The sequence below is a fragment of the Macaca mulatta genome, chromosome 4 (genome assembly GCF_049350105.2).
Source record: "Macaca mulatta isolate MMU2019108-1 chromosome 4, T2T-MMU8v2.0, whole genome shotgun sequence".
NCBI classification, from domain to species: domain Eukaryota; kingdom Metazoa; phylum Chordata; class Mammalia; order Primates; family Cercopithecidae; genus Macaca; species Macaca mulatta.
Genome location: NC_133409.1, coordinates 155,215,280 through 155,234,399, shown reverse-complemented (window position 1 = coordinate 155,234,399; position 19,120 = coordinate 155,215,280). Strand labels below are relative to the sequence as shown.

Here is a 19,120-nt window from a genome sequence, read left to right as displayed (position 1 = left end):
CCTGAGGCACGCAGACGAACCCGAGGCACAGCACACAGCAGGTGAGGGGCGTGGTACTCCTGTACCCGCAGTCGGCAGACCATAGAGCTTTTAGACCTCCAGGACTCCTAGAGAGCTTCCGGAAGTGCCTTTGGGGCAAGATGCGTGCTGGACGGTGTTGTGCCTCCGCAGATTTGGAAGTTAGTGGCCGGAGGGCCCTGGTTGGAGTACAGTTTTCATCTCCTTTACTTCCCGACCTTTCTCCGGGTGTGTTTATCCGTTGCAGCGTACCTTCCCCCCGCCGGGGCGCCTCTGCAACTCACAGTGAGTACGGTCGGGCTCTGGGTCGGAGAAAAGTGGGTGCTTTGTGGCTGGTCCAGGCCGCAGCTGAGGACTGGCGTGAGGGGTCCGCAGAGGGGCCTGTGCGGTGGTCGTCGCCGCGGACCGATTCCGACGCCTTAGTTGCTGGTACAGGCAGAGTACGTCCCCACGCATTGCCCTCGAACTTTTTGCGAGGGAACCTTTTATGAAGCTTTCTTCATAGATAATCGTTTTGTGGTATGATTTTGTAGTCGATCGTGTTTATCTTAAAATGGGGAACTGACCCCCCCCATGTTATTTTTTATCCAATTATTTCCAGAGTCTGAATTGTTTTCAGATAGCGCTATTTTGCGTTTCGGTCACAACAAAATTCTCAGTTTTTAAAAAAAGACATATTTTGCTTTTGGAAGCCCCAGTTTTCCATGCATACCCATTTTTGCTGTTACTCTGCTTTCTTTAGTGTTTTCAGAAACTGGTGGTGTGTTGACTAGATAATTGTACGAAAGTTTGTTTTGTTTTGTTTTAATTTCAAGGTAATTCAGAATTCAGCGTTATCAGAATGCCTATTTCATTCGTTAAAGCAAACTGAAGTTAGCCAACGAGGAACTCTGGGAGGTCCCCATTTCCAAAACTCTGGTTAGTCATGAATAATTTTTGTCAGGCTACTTTGACTGCCACCACCACCTTTAAAAACATATTTCTGGTGTTTGTTAGTTCCGTTGAGTATATTTACGAACAGTCATTGTTTTAGCAAATACATACATGTTTTGAATTTCTGTTGTGGTTAAATGTAAAATGTGATGTTAATTAAAACTTTCAGCTAATGCAATTTGAGATAACAAAGCATAGTATTCGCTTCACCTACTTTTTCTTGGATTTTAAATCCTGGAAAATGTCTTTTTTGTTTTGTTTTCAGTTCCCAAACATTTCTCAAATTAGACTTAGTCTGAAGGAAGAATACATTCCTTCTACAACTATTGAAAAAATAATGCTGTTAAAATTGAGTTGTGCCTTCAGTATCTCACAGGATTACAGCATTTAAAATTCAGAGGAAGCTTTAAAGATGGCATATTAAACTCATGTAAACTTGACTAGGTGTTATTTAAGGAGACTGTAAAAATCAGTCTGTATCCACACAGTGCTCACCAACTTAATACAGACATGTACGCACAAAACTGAGAGGAAAGTACATAGTAGAGTAATTTTGCACTCAGTTATTTATAGGTTGTAATTCTCAAAAACTAGCTGATTAGAGAGGGAAGAGACTTAAAAATATGGAAAATTAGCCACTAAATAGAATAATCAAGATGGGCAATGGGCAAGAGCTGTTGGCCGATTTGGTATAAAAAATGAACAAACCTGGTAATTAGCTGGTTTTCATCAGTATTACTATTGAGACTTTTTAATACCACATCAACAATATAAAGTTCTTGAATGCTGCACACTTCACATTAAAATATTTTATAGCCTCCTGTACTGGTAAGAAGTGGGATTGCATCTGTGAATAGACACTGCACTCAAGCCTGAGCAACATAGTGAGACCCTGTCCCTAAATAATAATAATGATAATAATAATAAATATTTTATAACCATTATGGATGAGGATTGTTCAGTAATAGATGGCCAGTTGTTCAGTAGTTAAAAATGAACTTCGGCTTTAAGGAAATTTACAAGAAAACATGGTAAGACTATCACTATATAACATCACATTCTAAACAGTTAGAATTTATGTCCCATGTAATGACCTTTAAGTTTTTTAACATTAAACCACAAGAAGCTATTTTAAGAAAATTTAAGTTTGTTTTGATTTGAAAAATTAAATTATTTTAAAATGAGCTAAGATCATTTTAAAATAAATTATCTTAAAATTATAGATAATTTATTCAAACAAAAACAAATAGGTAATTTGTTCAAACCAAATTGATTACCCTTTCTCAAAAAAATCTCAGCATCTTCCTCAAATTCTCTCTTCCCCCAAATCTCACTATTCTAGCAAATTCCTCCACTTTCCTGTAAAATCGTAATCAGTGAACTATACCCCTGATGTTAATTGATATATTTAACCATATCTTTTGCTCCTTGGTTCTTCTAATCTGTAGTTTACTCTCCACCCTGTTGTTCCTGGCCTTGTCTAACTTTAAAAATAATTTTCAAATTCGCTTCCTTTTCTGTACATACTCTCTATGGAGGATTTGTTTGTTTGTTTGTTTTTAACCTTTCTGTCATTCTTAGATGGCCTTTGAGTCTGTGAACCCTGCTAAAATTGAATGTACAATTTTGTATCTGTGGACATTTTGCTGGAAAGAAGTTCTGTGTTTTCTTTAGGTTGAAGAGTCTATAAACCAACCCCCACCCCCACCCCCCGCCGCAACTCCAAAAACTAGAAAGATAAGCGCTGCCTTGATGATCCGTATGGGGAACTATATGTACAGTAATCTGATTTTTTTCCTAAGTACCTGTCTCTTCTTTGTGGACTATAGGTCTCTGGTTTTATCTTGATGTTAGCATCTTATGACAACTGGTTTTGGGTATGCTACCTTTACTTACATTCTTCTTCATTCTCTACAGTGTTTCCTGAAATACAAAGATAATGATCACCTCTGTCAATGAACATTTGCAGTAAGGCTATGACCCATTCTCACAATGTGATAAGTCCTAAATTTGGACCATGTAAAAAATGCTTTGGTAGGAATGACAAATGGCAAGGGGATGACAGAGAAGAACTCATGAAAAAGTTCTCTATAATTTATCTATAATTTTATAGATAAATTTATAATTTATCTATAAAATTTATCTATAATTAATATATAAATTATAGTTAAGAGTTGAATGGTTTTAGGCCGGGCACAGTGGCTCACACCTGTAATCCCAGCACTTTGGGAGGCTGAGGTGGGCGGATCACGAGGTCAGGAGATCAAGACCATCCTGGCTAACACGGTGAAACCCCATCTCTACTAAAAATACAAAAAAATTATCCAGGCATGGTGGCAGGAGCCTGTAGTCCCAACTACTTGGGAGGCTGAGGCAGGAGAATGGCGTGAACGCGGGAGGCAGAGCTTGCAGCGAGCCGAGATTGTGCCACTGCACTCCAGGCTGGGCGACAGAGTGAGACTCTGTCTCAAAAAAAAAAAAACAAAAAGTTGAATGGTTTTAGCTAGACCAAGATTTATCAACCTTGGCGTTGACACTTTGGGCCAAATAATTCTTTGTGGTGGGGGCTGTGTTGAGCGTTGTAGGATCCCTGGCCTCTATGTATGAGATAATAGTAGCACCCCTTCCCCCCAAGTTGTGACAACAAAAATATTTACAGATATTACCAAAGGTCCCTGGGATGGGGGTAAGGACAATATTGCCATCAGTTTTGAACCACTGAGCTAGAGTAAAGAACTCTGTAGTAGAATGGAAGTATGAGAAAGCCACAGCCCAAAAAGGCTTTATGTGAGTTTAAAGTAGATAAAGCCAGCCAGGTTTACATTCATAAAGGGCCTTGCATACCATGCTAAATAATTTGGTTCCTATTGAAATATTTTCAGAAAGTGAGTCATACTACATATTTTTAAAAAATCTCTCTGGCAGTATAGGGCTACTGTAAAAAAAAAAAAAAGTATCATAAACCTGGTAGTTTAATACAATAGACACTTACTGTCTCATAGTTAGGGAGGCTAGATGTCCAAAATCAGGGTGTCGCCAGAGCCATGCTCTTCTAGCTTCTTGTCATTGACAAGCTTTGGCTTGCGCTGTATAACTCCATCTCTGCTTTTGTAGTCACTTAGCTGTCATTCATCTGTGTGTCTGTGTCTTCACATGACCTTCTCCTTTCTGAGAGTCTCTCTGTGTCTTTTCTCCTTTTAAAAGTGTGCCAGTTGTATTGGCTTCCATTCCAGTATAACTTCATCTTAACTTGATTACATCTGCAAAGCCCCTGTTTCCAAATAAGGTCACATCAACAGGTACTAGAGGTTAGGAAATCAACATATCTTTTTGGGGGACACATTTCAACCCACGGTAGGCAATACTGTAGAACACGAATGGGAAAAAAGCATAACCAAAGTTACCATTGCAATTCTAGGCAAAAGATGATGTCTATACCAAAGATGGAAACCATAGACATATTTCACAAAGAAATAAGATCATGAAATTGAACTTTTTTTGGACGTCAGGTCTTGTTTTTAAACCTCACTCTTACAAGAAATATAAACATGTTCTGTGTTTGCTATTGTAAATACAGCTAATGTTCTTCGAGTCTATCAATAAGATAAAGATATGGACCTTTGCCTCTGGGGAAAATACAATTCAGTTACGAAGTCAGAATTCCTTTAGAACTAATAAATATACAGTTATGGGGAAAGTCACATTAAAACAATACACATTTAAATAACAGAGGTATAGAATGAGAGGAAAATAATTTAGAATTGGAGACACCAGGAAAGGATTTTAAAGGCAACAGTATTTTATCTTGTCCTTTAAGAAGGTAGTGTCAGTACTGATGAAAGAAGTCAAAGAAGACTTCAACAGAGTGACATATTGTATTCATGGAATGGAAAACTCAGTATTGTTGAGATATCAATTGTCCCTAAAGTGAGCTATGGATTCAGTACAAATCCAATTCAAGAATTTTTGTAGAAATTAATACACTGATTCTAAAATGTGTATCAAATGACAACAGATCTAGAAAAGTGAAAATAATTTTGAAAATGAACAACAAAGTTGCAAGACTCACACCTACTTGGTTTCAAGATTTTAAAAGTCACACAATCAAGACTATTCTGTATTGGTGAAAGAATAGATGGTCAAATAACAAAATAGAGATTCCAGAAATAGACCCTTATATATACATACATATAGTGAGCTGATATTTGACAAATACACAAAGACAGTTGAGTACGTAAAGGAGAATCCTTAAAATGAACCTCCATCCATACCTCAAATTTTATACAAAAATTAACTCAAAATGGATCATAGGCCTAAATGTGAAACCTAAAATTATAAAACTTTTAGTAAAAAAAAGGAGAAAATATTTGTGACCTTGGATTAAGCAAAGATTTCTTAGATATGACACAAAAAGCACAGTCACTAAAAAAAAAATGAACTTTTTTTCTTCAAAAGACCTTGTGAAAAGAATGAAAAAGAGTGAATACTTGCAAATTACATATCTCATAAAGGACTTGTGTCCAGAGTATATAAGGAACGCTTAAAACCTAATTTTAAAATAACTAAATTAAAAAATAGGTAAAAGTTTTGAACAAATACTTCACTAAAGAAGATATACAGATGTTAAGTAAGCATAGAAAAAGATGCTCAACATTATTGGTAGAGAAATGCATACTAAAATCATACGAGATGTTAAAACCATAATGAGTTGCCACCACACATACACCTATTAGAATATCTAAAATTAAAAACAAAAACAATATCAAGTGCTGGTCAAATTGGTGAGCAACTGCAGCTCTCATATACAGGTAGTGGAATGCAAAGTGCTTTGGAAAACAGTTTCGCAGTTTCTTATAAAGTTATACATATATGTGTTTTATGACACAGCAAGTTTACCTCTGAATATTTGCCCAAATAAAATGAAAACTACACTCACATCAGAACTCATGCAGATGTTCATAGTGGCTTTATTCAGTGATAACAAAACAACTCAGATATTGCTCAACTGGGAAGTGGATAAACATTTAAACATTCGTCCACGTAAGGAACAAACTGCTGATGCATCATTGATTAAAAACAAATGTATTATGCTATGTAAAAGATGCCAGACTCAAAAGGCTACATACTATATGATTTTATGTGAGATTCCCACTCCAGAATCTCACATCAATAAAATCATATGGTATGTAGCCTTTTGAGTGTAGGAGTAGACTTTTGGATTGTAGGTGTCAATAGGGCATCCTGGTTCCTTGGAGTGCTCCATAGAGAGTTTTTGAGTTGGAGGTCACATCCATAGTAGAGGAAATTAACCTTGAGATAGGAGGAAAGATGGGGAGCACAGGTAGGATAAGGAATGTTGGGTGGAGAAGAGCAAAGTGTTAGGAAAGTTTTTGACAATACCTTGAATTAGATTATATGGAAATTAGTCTCATCTGTTACAAGTAAGGGAAAGGTTGAGAGCTGAAGTGTGTAGAACCAGGTTAGTACAGCTGGTGTAACAAAGGCTAAAAGGGGTTAAATGAGCAGCCCTGAAGGCTAGCTGAGATTGAACACAGAATTTCAACTAGACCCAGTCTACATAGTTTCCTAACTTTGCTTAGCCATGTTCCACATCCCCAAACATGGTGATGAAAGCAGAAGGAAGGGGTTTTTCTATGGATGGGTTTGGCGTGACTGGCATGGCAGAAAGTTAGGGAAGTAAGAAGTTATTTCTGGAACAGTGGGGAGGATCATTTAGTTGGCTGAACCGTGAAGTCCATGTCATGATAAGGAACTTGTTAAGATACCATAGTAAGTTACAGTGACTTTTGACTTGCCTTAACACTATCATATTTTCTTCATGAAGAAGTACCCTTAGAAAGAGGCCCTCAGAAGAGTCTTCTCTTAAGAAGATAAAGAAGATAGTGGAAACGAACCTACTGAACTTTTCAGGCTCTAATGGCTGAAGAATCAAGAAAGCCGTCAGCCCCATCCCCACCAGACCAGACTCCTGAAGAGGATCTTGTAATCGTCAAGGTAGAGGAGGATCATGGTTGGGACCAGGAATCTAGTCTGCATGAGAATAATCCTCCTGGCCAAGAACTGTTCCGCCTGCGCTTCAGGCAGTTATGCTACCAGGAGACACTAGGACCCCGAGAAGCTCTGATCCAACTACGGGCACTTTGCCATCAGTGGCTGAGGCCAGATTTGAACACCAAGGAGCAGATCCTGGAGCTGCTGGTGCTGGAGCAGTTCTTGACCATCCTACCTGAGGAGCTCCAGACTCTGGTTAAGGAACATCAGCTAGAGAACGGAGAGGAGGTGGTGACCCTATTAGAGGATTTGGAAAGGCAGATTGATATACTAGGACGACCAGTAAGTAGAAGGAGGTGTGCATGCTGTGACTGTGGGAGTCCTGGAAGCTTGGTAGAGGGACATAGGCATCACAGTGGGAGAGCAGATGCTTAGCATCAGTTTCTGTTGGATAAGGATGAAAATAGTTTTAGTGTAGTTATGACTCGTACTTGTAGAGTTCTTTTTATGTTTGTAAAGGATATAAATCCTTTTTTTTTTTTTTTTTTTTGTCATAATGTCCCTACAACTGTGTTGTTCTTATTTGCCAGATGGGAACTTAATGCATAGGAAGCTTAAGTTACTTTTTCAGGGACACCCAAATAATTAAAGGTAAATTTGAGACCAGAAATCAGGCTTTCTAGTTCCTTATTAAAAGATTTTTCTGCTGCATAGCACTGCTTTAAGTTTGTTATTTTCCTCCTTCTTCTGCCTTAGGAGCACAAAATATTGGTGTTCTGTGTAGCAGGGAAGGCATCCGCAGAAATCTTTTCCTTTAGTACTAAGCAAAAATGATGCCTTTCTTTCTGTGCTCATCTACATATTGGTGTTCCTTACTGTCCCTAAGGAGTAAGGGAGAGTCTGCTGCTTCCTTCCCCAAGTATGTATCCCTATAGATGTGTTCTTGGTCCTTTTTCATTGTTCATTACATTTCGCAAAGGAATTTCTTATTATCCAACTGTTGTTTCCAGGTCTCAGCTCGTGTACATGGACATAGGGTACTCTGGGAGGAGGTAGTACATTCGGAATCTGCACCAGAGCCTCCAAATACTCAGCTCCAATCTGAAGCAACCCAGCATAAATCTCCAGTGCCCCAAGGGTCACAAGAGAGAGGTGAGTAGCCAGATTTCATTGATAATAAGGAGGGGAAGTAGAAATAAAAGTCCATTTGGGGCCGGTGTGGTGGCTCACGCCTGTAATCCCAGCATTTTGGGAGGCCGAGGTGGGCGGATCACGAGGTCAGGAGATCGAGACCATCCTGGCTAACGTGGTGAAACCCCATCTCTATTAAAAAAAAAAAATACAAAAAATTAGCGGGCACCTGTAGTCTCAGCTACTCAGGAGGCTGAGGCAAGAGAATGGCATGAACCCGGGAGGCAGAGCTTGCAGTGAGCCAAGATCACGCCACTGCATTCCAGCCTGGGCAACAGAGCGACACTCCATCTCAAAAAAAAAAAAAAAAAAAAAGTCCATTTGGGATACCTATCTCGTTCCTGAAGACCCAGGAACTAAAATCCTGTTTACAGACCAGTCCCAATGTCTGTGTTTAAATGTTTAGGCTTTAAATATAGATTATTCATTCTAGTGGTAAACTCATGGACAAATTAAATAATTTGGCTATTTTTTATGTAGTTGCGTATTTCTGTTACCCCAGTACATTTACAACACAGGTGTTTTTGGGGTTATGCTGATAGTGTCATGCCACTTCATTTGGAAATACTCAGTATGTATTTCCTCAGACAAGAGCATTTCTTAGGTAACTTAAATAAATACATTCCTAAATTTATCACAATTAAGAAATGTAGTATTGCTACAATACCAACCTAGGCCACAGTTCATATTTTACCAGTTGCCCCAATTATGTCCTTTCTGGTTCAGAGTCTAGTCCGGATTCACACTTTGCGGTTGTCATGGCTTTTTAGTCTCCTTTAATTTGGAACAGTTCCTCAACCTTTCTTTTTCTTGAACAGTACAGGTGTGTTATTTTGTAGAATGGCTGCAATTTGGATTTGCATGATGTTTGATCATGTTTACATCGAGGTCATATATACTTGGCAGGAACACCTCACCCTGCCAAGGATACAGGACCTAAATCTTAACAAGAGATGTTGTACTCCTTCTTAAGGGTACAACAGGAATTTGTCCTATTATTGGTGGTGTTATCTTTGATGACTTGGTTAAAGTTATTCTTGTATAGTTACTATTTTTCCCTTTGTAACTAATAAGTAATTTGTAACTAATAAGTAATAAATAATTTGTGGAAGATACTCTTGAGTGTATTTAAATATCTTAGTCCTCATTAAACTTTTCCTGTTAAAACACTAGTTTTAGTGTTCATTGGTGCTTCTTAACTTAGTGATTACTGAAATAGTTATGAAGTAGTGGTTTTCTAACTCTGTCATTTCTTCTACATTTCTTTATTGTAAAGGAGAGTGTTCCCTTGTCCCAATTTTATTATTTTTTCTTTGTCAATATGGACTCATAAATTCCTATTTATTCCATAAATATTCTGTTACTGTCTTTATTTTGTTTTTGTTTTGTCTTTGAGACAGAGTCTCACTGTCATCCAGGATGGAGTGCAGTGGCTCACTGTGATCACAGTGATCTCAGCTCACTGGACCCTCTGCCTCCCGGGTTCCAGCGATTCTTATGCCTCAGCCTCCCCAGTAGCTGGGATTACAGGCACATGCCACCATGCCTGGCTAATTTTTGTAGAGACGAGGTTTCACTATATTGGCCAGGCTGGTCTTGAATTCCTAGCCTCAAGCGATCTGCCCACTTCAGCCTCCCAAAGTGCTGGGATTACAGGCATGAGCCACTGTGCTCGGCCACTGTCTTTATTTTGCTAAATCATTTCAGATTTGGCCACAGAAGGCCCCTTCAGTCTGGCTCTTGTATCCTCTTGACATTTTCCCATCGTTTTTTGAGTATTTTTTTTACTTTATTGCAGAATGAGATGTTCCAATCTCATCTTCCCCTGCATTTCATATTTTTTCATTTATGCGATTTAGTTTATAAATATGACTTTTTAATATTTCTAAAGAGGCATTAAAACACTCTTAATAATTCTTGTCTAAAGTCCTAAAGCTTGTTGCCTGAGATACAGTAATCTATATTTTAATAGTAAGTTGTTTGATATCTATAGAAAGCAAATACTGGAAGCCATAGTAGACATTTCAGAAAGATAATGAATTAATAGAGATTGATTGATTCTGATACTTGGTTTGCCAAGAGAACAGGACCTAAGGAAATACTGTGTACAAGCACAAAGATAGAAGTAGTTTTGATGGTAGAGAAGAAATTGAAAAGTGATTCCTGTTAGGAAACCAGTATACTTTCTATTTTTGAATGTAACTTCAGTCTGACTTCAGGGACATTGAGGTGCATATGTTTTGTGGGGCAACCATAGATATGGGCCCAGAATCCAAGATATCAGCACTTCATGTGCAAAATCTTTGGCATACATGTATATCTGCTGAAATACAAATAATTTGGAATTGGTGACTGCCAACTCCCACAACCACAGGACAGGACTGGTCTCATTCATAGCTCCTTTCTCCTCTCAGCCATGTCTACTTCCCAGAGTCCTACTCCTTCCCAGAAAGGAAGTTCTGGAGACCAGGAAATGACAGCTACACTTCTCACAGCAGGGTTCCAGGTGAGTTGTGCTCCTTCTCACTGAAACCCCATAGCTGTGCTTGTCAGTGTTTGTGGCATCTGCCCTATATCTAGACTGTCTAGTTTGTAGCAGTACCTACCCAAAAACTTGTCCCAAAAATTCTTTTGCCTAGGGGCAGATCGATCCTAAATTTCCCCCAATTGATCTCATGCATTTTCCTCTTCTTCCTGGCTATTCATATCCCTTTACATAGTACATTTCCAAGTTGTAATCTTCTCCCAATACTGGTGGATCTCCCAAGCTCTAGGTTTGAGCTGTGGAAGAATCACAGTCCCCAAATGGGTATCTTGTTTTGTTTCAGACTTTGGAGAAGATTGAAGACATGGCCGTGTCCCTTATTCGAGAGGAGTGGCTTCTTGATCCATCACAGAAGGATCTGAGTAGAGATAACAGGCCAGAAAATTTCAGAAACGTGTTCTCCCTGGGTAAGGAGAACTGTGGTTATTATTGTCATTTTAGATTTTTTGTTTGTTTGTTGTTTATGTGTATAGTAGCTACAGCCTTTCTGAAAGACATAGTTGAGTTTAAGCTCAGGATCCAACGGAGGGATATAATGTTTAGACTTCTTGAAATCTTACATGAAACTTCTGTTCTCCTGTCCAGAACTTCCTTATATTTTGTACTAGGGTACTGGCGTGTTTGCCAGTTGGAAATTGACATCTCACAGGTGCTGTCTGAGTTCATACATTTCTTCTCCAAGTTGTCATGGGATTCCTACATAGATTTTTCTCACATAAATTAATTGTATCTCCTCCCTTTTGATGACTGTTTGGGGTGTTTTCCCATTTCTGTCCTGCTCATTAGTTTTTTTAGTAGTTTCATATTCCTCTCACTCCCCAGCTTTCATCTTACCTCAGTTGATCCTTTCCTGACTTTAGTTCCCCTTCCAGTTACCTTTTTTTTTTTTAATGGTACCTCTTTCCCAGTTGACTAGCTCATATTAAGCAAGGTCACTATTAAGAAGCTGTTTTGGAGACAGAAGTTTTGTGTTTACTTATAGCTGTTCATGTGTACTTTCCTTTTCCCCTATCTTCAGTTCCTTTCTCCTACCATAAAGAATAGGATGTGACATTGGCTTAATGTTTATTTATTGCATTTTTATTCAGGTGGTGAGACCAGGAATGAGAACAGGGAATTAGCATCAAAACAGGTAATATCTACTGGAATCCAACCACATGGAGAGACAGCTGCAAAATGCAACGGGGATATTATCAGGGGTCTTGAGCATGGAGAAGCCCGAGACCTTCTGGGCAGATTAGAGAGGCAGCGGGGAAATCCCACACAAGAGAGACGACATAAATGTGATGAATGTGGGAAAAGCTTTGCTCAGAGCTCAGGCCTTGTTCGCCACTGGAGAATCCACACTGGGGAGAAACCCTATCAGTGTAATGTGTGTGGTAAAGCCTTCAGTTACAGGTCAGCCCTTCTTTCACATCAGGATATCCACAACAAAGTAAAACGCTATCACTGTAAGGAGTGTGGTAAAGCCTTCAGTCAGAACACAGGCCTGATTCTGCACCAGAGAATCCACACTGGGGAGAAGCCATATCAGTGCAATCAGTGTGGGAAGGCTTTCAGTCAGAGTGCGGGCCTTATTCTGCACCAGAGAATCCACAGTGGGGAGAGACCCTATGAATGTAATGAGTGTGGGAAAGCTTTCAGTCATAGCTCACACCTCATTGGACATCAGAGAATCCACACGGGGGAGAAGCCCTATGAGTGTGATGAGTGTGGGAAAACCTTCAGGCGGAGCTCACATCTTATTGGTCATCAGAGGAGCCACACTGGGGAGAAACCCTACAAATGCAATGAGTGTGGGAGGGCCTTCAGTCAGAAGTCAGGCCTTATTGAACATCAGAGAATCCACACTGGAGAAAGACCCTATAAATGTAAAGAATGTGGGAAAGCTTTCAATGGGAACACTGGTCTCATTCAACACCTGAGAATTCACACAGGGGAGAAGCCCTACCAATGTAATGAGTGTGGGAAAGCCTTTATTCAGAGGTCGAGTCTCATTCGACATCAGAGAATCCACAGTGGTGAAAAATCTGAATCCATAGGCGTTTAGGAACAACTTCAGTTACAATTTGAGCATTATTCAGCATTAGAGAAACCACACATCAGTGAGAGGTCTTTCAGTGTACTAAAAGGCAGAAAGGTCATCACAACTTTAGTGTCAGAATCTATAGTGGTGGCAAAATTAGGATAGCTCTTCAGTAATTTGGGCCCAGTGCCTTGGGGTTTGATTAGCTTGACTGTCTTTGAAAGTATCTGATGGAGCTCCTGACAAATGTATCCTTTAGAAATTTAAAATAGCATTAGAGCAAGTTGCTTGTCGTGGCTTGAGGCGCTTAAGTTTGTCTTTTAGGTGAGTAGCTATAGATTTGAGAGAGGCTGCTACTCCTAGTTCCTCTGCTTCTTCCTATCTCCTGTGATCCCGCTCTCCCATTTATTCCCTTGAAGGTGCCCTTGTATTCCTAATCTGATCTAAGAAGCTGCTTTAGAGTCACAAGTAGCTTCTGTGTGAAACTTATATTTGTATGTAGCTTTCTAGGAAAATTTTATAGACACTTAATGTATTTATGCTTAAGTGTGCATTTTTTTATTCTAATATTCCTTCTAGTCAGTGGAAATTTGTATTCCCATACAAACTCAGAATGCTATATTTTTAACAGCACTCCAGCATTTTTCTTCATGTATCACCTTCACTGACTCCATTGAGTCATTAAGCATCTATATATATCCTTCACCACCCCCAGTCCCAGTACCTGTATCAGCAAAGGAAGTGGACACATATAGTGATGGTTATGGGAGTAATACAGAGAAAGAGGTGAGTGGAGACTCAGCCCAGCTGCTCTTGATCTTGGATAGTTATACATTTTGCTGACTTCTGACTCTCCTTCTACCTCCCCACTGTACACTGTGGTACAAATAGTTTGCACTATGCTAGTTATGGCATCAGGTAGGAGAAGGAGACAAAGATGCTTTAGGAAGATAAAAACCTTACAAAGAATGTATACTCATCCTTTTTGGCCCATTACAGTACTGCTTTCTCAGGTTCTTATCAGCCTGTGCAAATTCCCTGACTAGATGGTCTGTCACTCCTATCACTACCTTGCACCCACCTCTTTAGATGGCCTTAGCACCTCACTCGTTATTCTCCATCTGTTTCTTGCCATTAGTTTATATGACTTTAATATCCACAGTGGTAATCTAATATCTTACCTCACAGTTTTTCATTCTTTTGAACTCTGGTGCACTTGATCTGTAATCCATGTCTGTAATCTACCAACAGAGATGTACTATTAAACTCGGTATCACCAGGCACTATATTTCATCTTTGAGGCTTTCATTATACCAAGGAATACTATATAAAGTAATGAGACTGGTTTAAAGTAACATGCCAGAACTTACGCATCCAATGTGGGTTGTCACTTGTTATTCCCAAGTACTGTTATTCCAATAGTACTACTGTATTCTTCCAAATATTTGGAACATTCTTAGAATTCCCATTTAATAACCCATATGAGAAAACCCTCTATTACTCTTACACTTTAGTTTTACCATTTGAGTAGCCACTTATTTACCAGAGTTGGAGTTAATTTTGGGCTTTCCAAAATTAACCTTCAAACTTAAAATTGATTACATTAAGCCTATTCAGAAAAAAAAAATAGGTTCTGATGAAAGCTTCATAATTTCACCCTGTGACTATCTTGAAAAGAAATAACACTTAATCATATTATTTTATGATTGATGGGTCAAAAATAGCAATCAAAATCTTATCTCATAGAGGACCACCTTTTGGATCATAAATTCTTTCCCTATAACATTCCTTCTCTGCCTCCCTATGGCCCACTTTGACTACTAACAACATCAGAATTATCTACATCAATTTCATTGAGCTATTGGTGAATGAAGGCACCCATCACTTGTCAAATTGGTTTCCAACAGTCCTTTTCATTATCCTTTATTTTATTCTCCCTTCTCTTGTTTCTTTTTTTGATTTATAAGTTACCATTCCTAATTTCTTTGTATTTGAAATTTTAAGAAACCAGAAACAACTAAATCTGGTCATATCTAGATCTTCGCTCTCTGTTTCAGTTGTGCCTTACCCTCTGTAAGATACTGATTCTTCCTGGGGCCAGTACTACCTTGTATGCAGGTATTACATATGATAGGTGCATTGTCAGAGGGAAAATACATGTGTGTGTACACATGTGTATGTATACACACACACACCTGCCGTATACTTTAGAAGAACGCTTCTCTTCTATTCCAATAAAAAGCCCTTTTAGCAAAGCAACATAGTAACAAGATTGGGTGCATTCAGGGTGGTATGGCCATAGACCAGAGCAACATATTGAAATGTGTACATATGTACTAGCTAAAGTCTCTTTATGTGTCAGTATTCAGAGTAATGTGTAGCCAGATTACTTAAATCTCAGAATCACTAAGCATCTGGCATAAATTCGGAGAAAATAATGACTAGAAAAATTAGTGCTATATTCGGTGTGAGAAAAGACTGTGTCTTAAAAGAATTATCAAAGCTGATACAGCACATATATAGAATTAGCCAAACGGTATAAGACAATAGAAAAAGGCTGTGGATTCTTTGAGGACATCATTATAAATCATTCTTTGTCTCAAGTTCACACTCTTAGCATAGAATATTATTGACCAGGCTGTGTGTTATTTTGAGCTCTTAACTGTGAATGGCATTCATTAAGCTCCTTTATCCTATAGATTCTATCTTTATGTTACCTGAAATGAACTATTCATCACTACTTTTTCCTCCCATCCTAAGCTTCTCATTTTAGGAACTGACATGATAAGGTGGTTCTTTCATAACTCTAATGCCATCCAACATAGCCCTGGGAGAGGCATGTTAGGTTTCAAAGATTTTCTCCGTGGAGCAAGGTGCAGTGCTAGAATATGGTGGTTGATTCCCAAACAGAGCAGTTAACTTTACTGTTGGTTCTGAGTCTCCAGATAATAATAACCGACATTTATTGAGCACTTACTGTGTGCCCAACCCTGTTATGCCTTTCTCAGGCTCATAATAAGTGTATTAGTCTGTTCTCATGCTGCTAATAAAGAGACATACCTGAGACTGGGTAATTTATAAAGGAAAGAGGTTTAATGGACTCACAGTTGCATGGCTGGGGATGCCTCACACTCATGGTGGAAGGCAAGGAGGAGCAAATCATGTCTTATACATAGATGGCAGCAGGCAAAGAGAGAACTTGTGCAGGGGAACTCCTCATTATAAAACAGTGTGATCTCATGAGACTTACTATCACAAGAACAGCACAGGAAAGTTCTGCCCCCATGATTCAATTATCTCCCACTTGGTCCCACCCACGACACATGGGAATTGTGGGAGCTACAATGCAAGATGAGATTTGAATGGGGACACAGCCAAACCATATCAGTAGGTATTATTTTATCCCCCATTTTATAGATGAGGAAACGGAGGCTTAGAGAGTTGAGTGAGTTGACCAATATCACACAGCCAGTATGTGATAAAACTGATTCTGACCCACACAGTTTGATTCTAGACTAGAGCCTGTGCTTCTGACTACTGTGCTATGCTGTGTATAATGTACATGGTAATCTAGTCAGCTGTTTAAAAATATGTAGCCCTTGTCATGAGAGGTACTGGGGAAGAGAATATGCAGTAGAGTGCAAATACATTAGAATTACTGGTAAATTGGTTGAAAATGCCCTTTGGGGTTATAGTTATATCATTTTTAAGTGCTGATGCTTTGTAGTACCATAAAACTAAATTGTGCAAACAAAACATATTTAACAGAGTAACTGGGAGGATAAAGCAATAATAAATTCAAATATAATTTTTCTCTAAACTGCCAAAGGGAAAGTAGAATTGTGGAGGGAAATGAAATATCCATGTACCAGGCCAGGCAGATGGTCAGTTAGGATAACAATAGTAAGTTCATCTGCAGCATAAAACGTGAAATGCTTTCAACCTCATTGCCCATTTCTAACTACCATTCTATTTCTACTCTGTTGTTCATGGTTTTTCAAACATGTCTTCCGCTTTTCAACCCCCCCTTTTTCTTTAATCTGTTCTTAAAACTTCTTCTTGCTGGCTTTCATACTTAGCATTGCAGTGAAATGTTCGTAGACTCACCAGTGGACAAATAGTAAGGCCTTTTTTTTTTTTTTTTTAAATGTCCTTTTTGATCTAATTTATATTTTATATTGTTGAATTCTCCCTCCTTTGGCTTGTGGGAACCTTTTTCTCTAATATCTGGCTTTCTTTTTTTGACTGATCTTTCCACCCACTCCCCCTTCTCTTCTCCGCTGAGAATAATCTCCCTGTCTATCTTTTATTCACTTTATTTTCTGTACTCCTCTTTATCCATTTTGATTGTTTATACCTACTATTTGTATTCGAATGACTTCATTTTTCCCACCCTGTGGGTCAGTTTGTGACTTTTGGAATTTTCCACAGGTACCTGTACAACTTGATATTTGAAAACAGGATTCATCACCATATATCGCCAACTCCTGTTTTCTTTTTAAACAGGCCTCATTGCCTAATTCCTTTGCCCTGAAAAGTGTCACCACCTTTCATATTTTTACCCCAGCCTTGGAGTTATCTTTTTCTGCTCTCCATTCTCCATGTCCAAAAACTTGCTGTCAGTCTAGTTTTTAATCAGTTTTCTCCTTGAGGCTTGATCTCCCATTTCTCACATCCCATTATAGCCTTTCTTGTAGATCTGAGGCCCAGGTTACTGTAATTCTTTTTTTTCCAATTTCCTTGCTCCCAGGATCCCCATCTTGTATAAAGTTTCCAAGGTGGTCCTCTTCAAACTCCATTTTTACAATATCTGTATTGTAAAATTTTCATTTTCACTAAGTAACACCCAGTAGATAATTTTTCCAAGGCAATCCTCCTCAAACACCTGTTTTTTACAATATCTCTATTGTAAAATTTCATTTTCACTAAGTAACACCCAGTAGATAATTCCTGTGGAGCAGTGGTGTTCCAAATTCTCCATTACCTCTATGCTTAATATTCATCAGCCTTCATTACTCTAGCATATTCACCTTGATTCAACAGATTCAAACTTCCTACAGCCTTCTACTGATGTCTTACAAGCTCTTGCCTCTGTGCCTTTCTCATGCTATTCTTTTTGCTTAGATTACTCTTTGGTCCCAGCTCATGTTCATCACTCCCTTCAAAGCTTATCTTTATATCTTCTGAGTTAGCTCTCCCTGATTGACATCACCTTATGTGGTGACCTCCCTCATTCTGTGCTGCCTCAGCACTTATCTTTTGAGTTTATACTGTGGTCCATGTACTTATATGTTGCTTTGTAATTATTTTCTAGCACTCTGTGTTATAGTTTCATATTTGTATTTATTTCCAAAATTAAATTGTAAGCTCCTTGGGGGCAGGAATAATAACTTTTACATTTGTATCTCTGCACCCCCAAGTGCCTAGTATAGTGCTGAGCACATAGTAGGCGTTTAATAAATGCTTGTTGAAGTATTGTGTGGATTATTTGTGGTGTTATCTACAGAAATTTTTAAGCTGTTTTCAAGAATGTGTCTTACCACTTTGGGTGCTCAAAAATGTACAGACCTATTTTCATATGCTAGTATAGTATGTCAGGATCTGCCTCTACCTGAGTAAGGCCAAAAAAATTCAACTTTAGGAAATTATGTGTAAAAAGCTGAAGCTTTCCATTTGGCCAGCCTTATTGGTCAAGAAAGAAAATAAGCACTAAGACTATTGTGTTAAGGTTATAATTCCAAAAGTGCTTGAGAATAGGCTTTGGTATATGAGATTAGTGATTCTCTTTGGGAGAAATTTGGCAATGTTTGGGGACATTTTTGGTCATACCATTGGTGGGCAGCTGGGATGTTACTGGCCATCTAGTAGGTAGAGGCTGGGGATGCTGCTAAGCATCATGTTTGCACAGGACAACCCCACCCCCCACATTGCCCTGCCCCTGCCCCTGCCCCTGCCCCCACCCCACAAAGAATTATCTGGCCCAAAATCCTTAATGCTGAGGTTGCGAGACTTGATATATTTAAGGTAAATAGGAGAAAGAGATATGAAGTACTGGCAATATAATTAGAAAAAGTAGCTATTCCAAGCTTTAAGAGAATCCTAAGTGTGTGCATATTTTGTGGTGGTTAAGACTACAAAAGAAAAAGAAGACTTAGTGTTTGGCATTCACAGCAACATATGTCAGGGTATTGAGAAACAATAAAGTTATTGATGATGTTTTAAGGTTGCTTTCAGCATCAGACCTGCCATCATCTCTATGCCAAGTGTTTCAGCATACAAGTGTTACAGAAGTACTAGTTTTAGTCTTCCACATCTTGATTCATTATAGCATCAACGGTAAAATGCTGGGGGCTGTCTCTTTAGCAGAGGGGCTATAACATCAAAGATTTATCCTT

The 19,120-nt window shown here is 38.8% G+C and overlaps 1 protein-coding gene across 2 annotated transcripts; it reads left to right on the top strand.

Moving 5' to 3' along the window:
- The first annotated feature begins 156 nt into the window (after window positions 1–156).
- Window positions 157–18,200, top strand: ZKSCAN8 (zinc finger with KRAB and SCAN domains 8). 2 transcript variants are annotated; one of them, XM_015135783.3, is made up of 6 exons: window positions 157–303; window positions 6,800–7,305; window positions 7,974–8,115; window positions 10,569–10,660; window positions 10,983–11,106; window positions 11,788–18,200. In XM_015135783.3, the coding sequence occupies exons 2-6, from the start codon at window positions 6,889–6,891 to the stop codon at window positions 12,747–12,749; spliced, it is 1,737 nt and encodes a 578-aa protein (XP_014991269.1). In that variant the 5' UTR covers window positions 157–303; window positions 6,800–6,888; the 3' UTR covers window positions 12,750–18,200. The 2 variants fall into 2 exon arrangements, with proteins under 2 accessions (XP_014991269.1, XP_014991267.1); XM_015135781.3 differs by having other exon boundaries at window positions 6,797–7,305.
- Window positions 18,201–19,120: the final 920 nt, after the last annotated feature.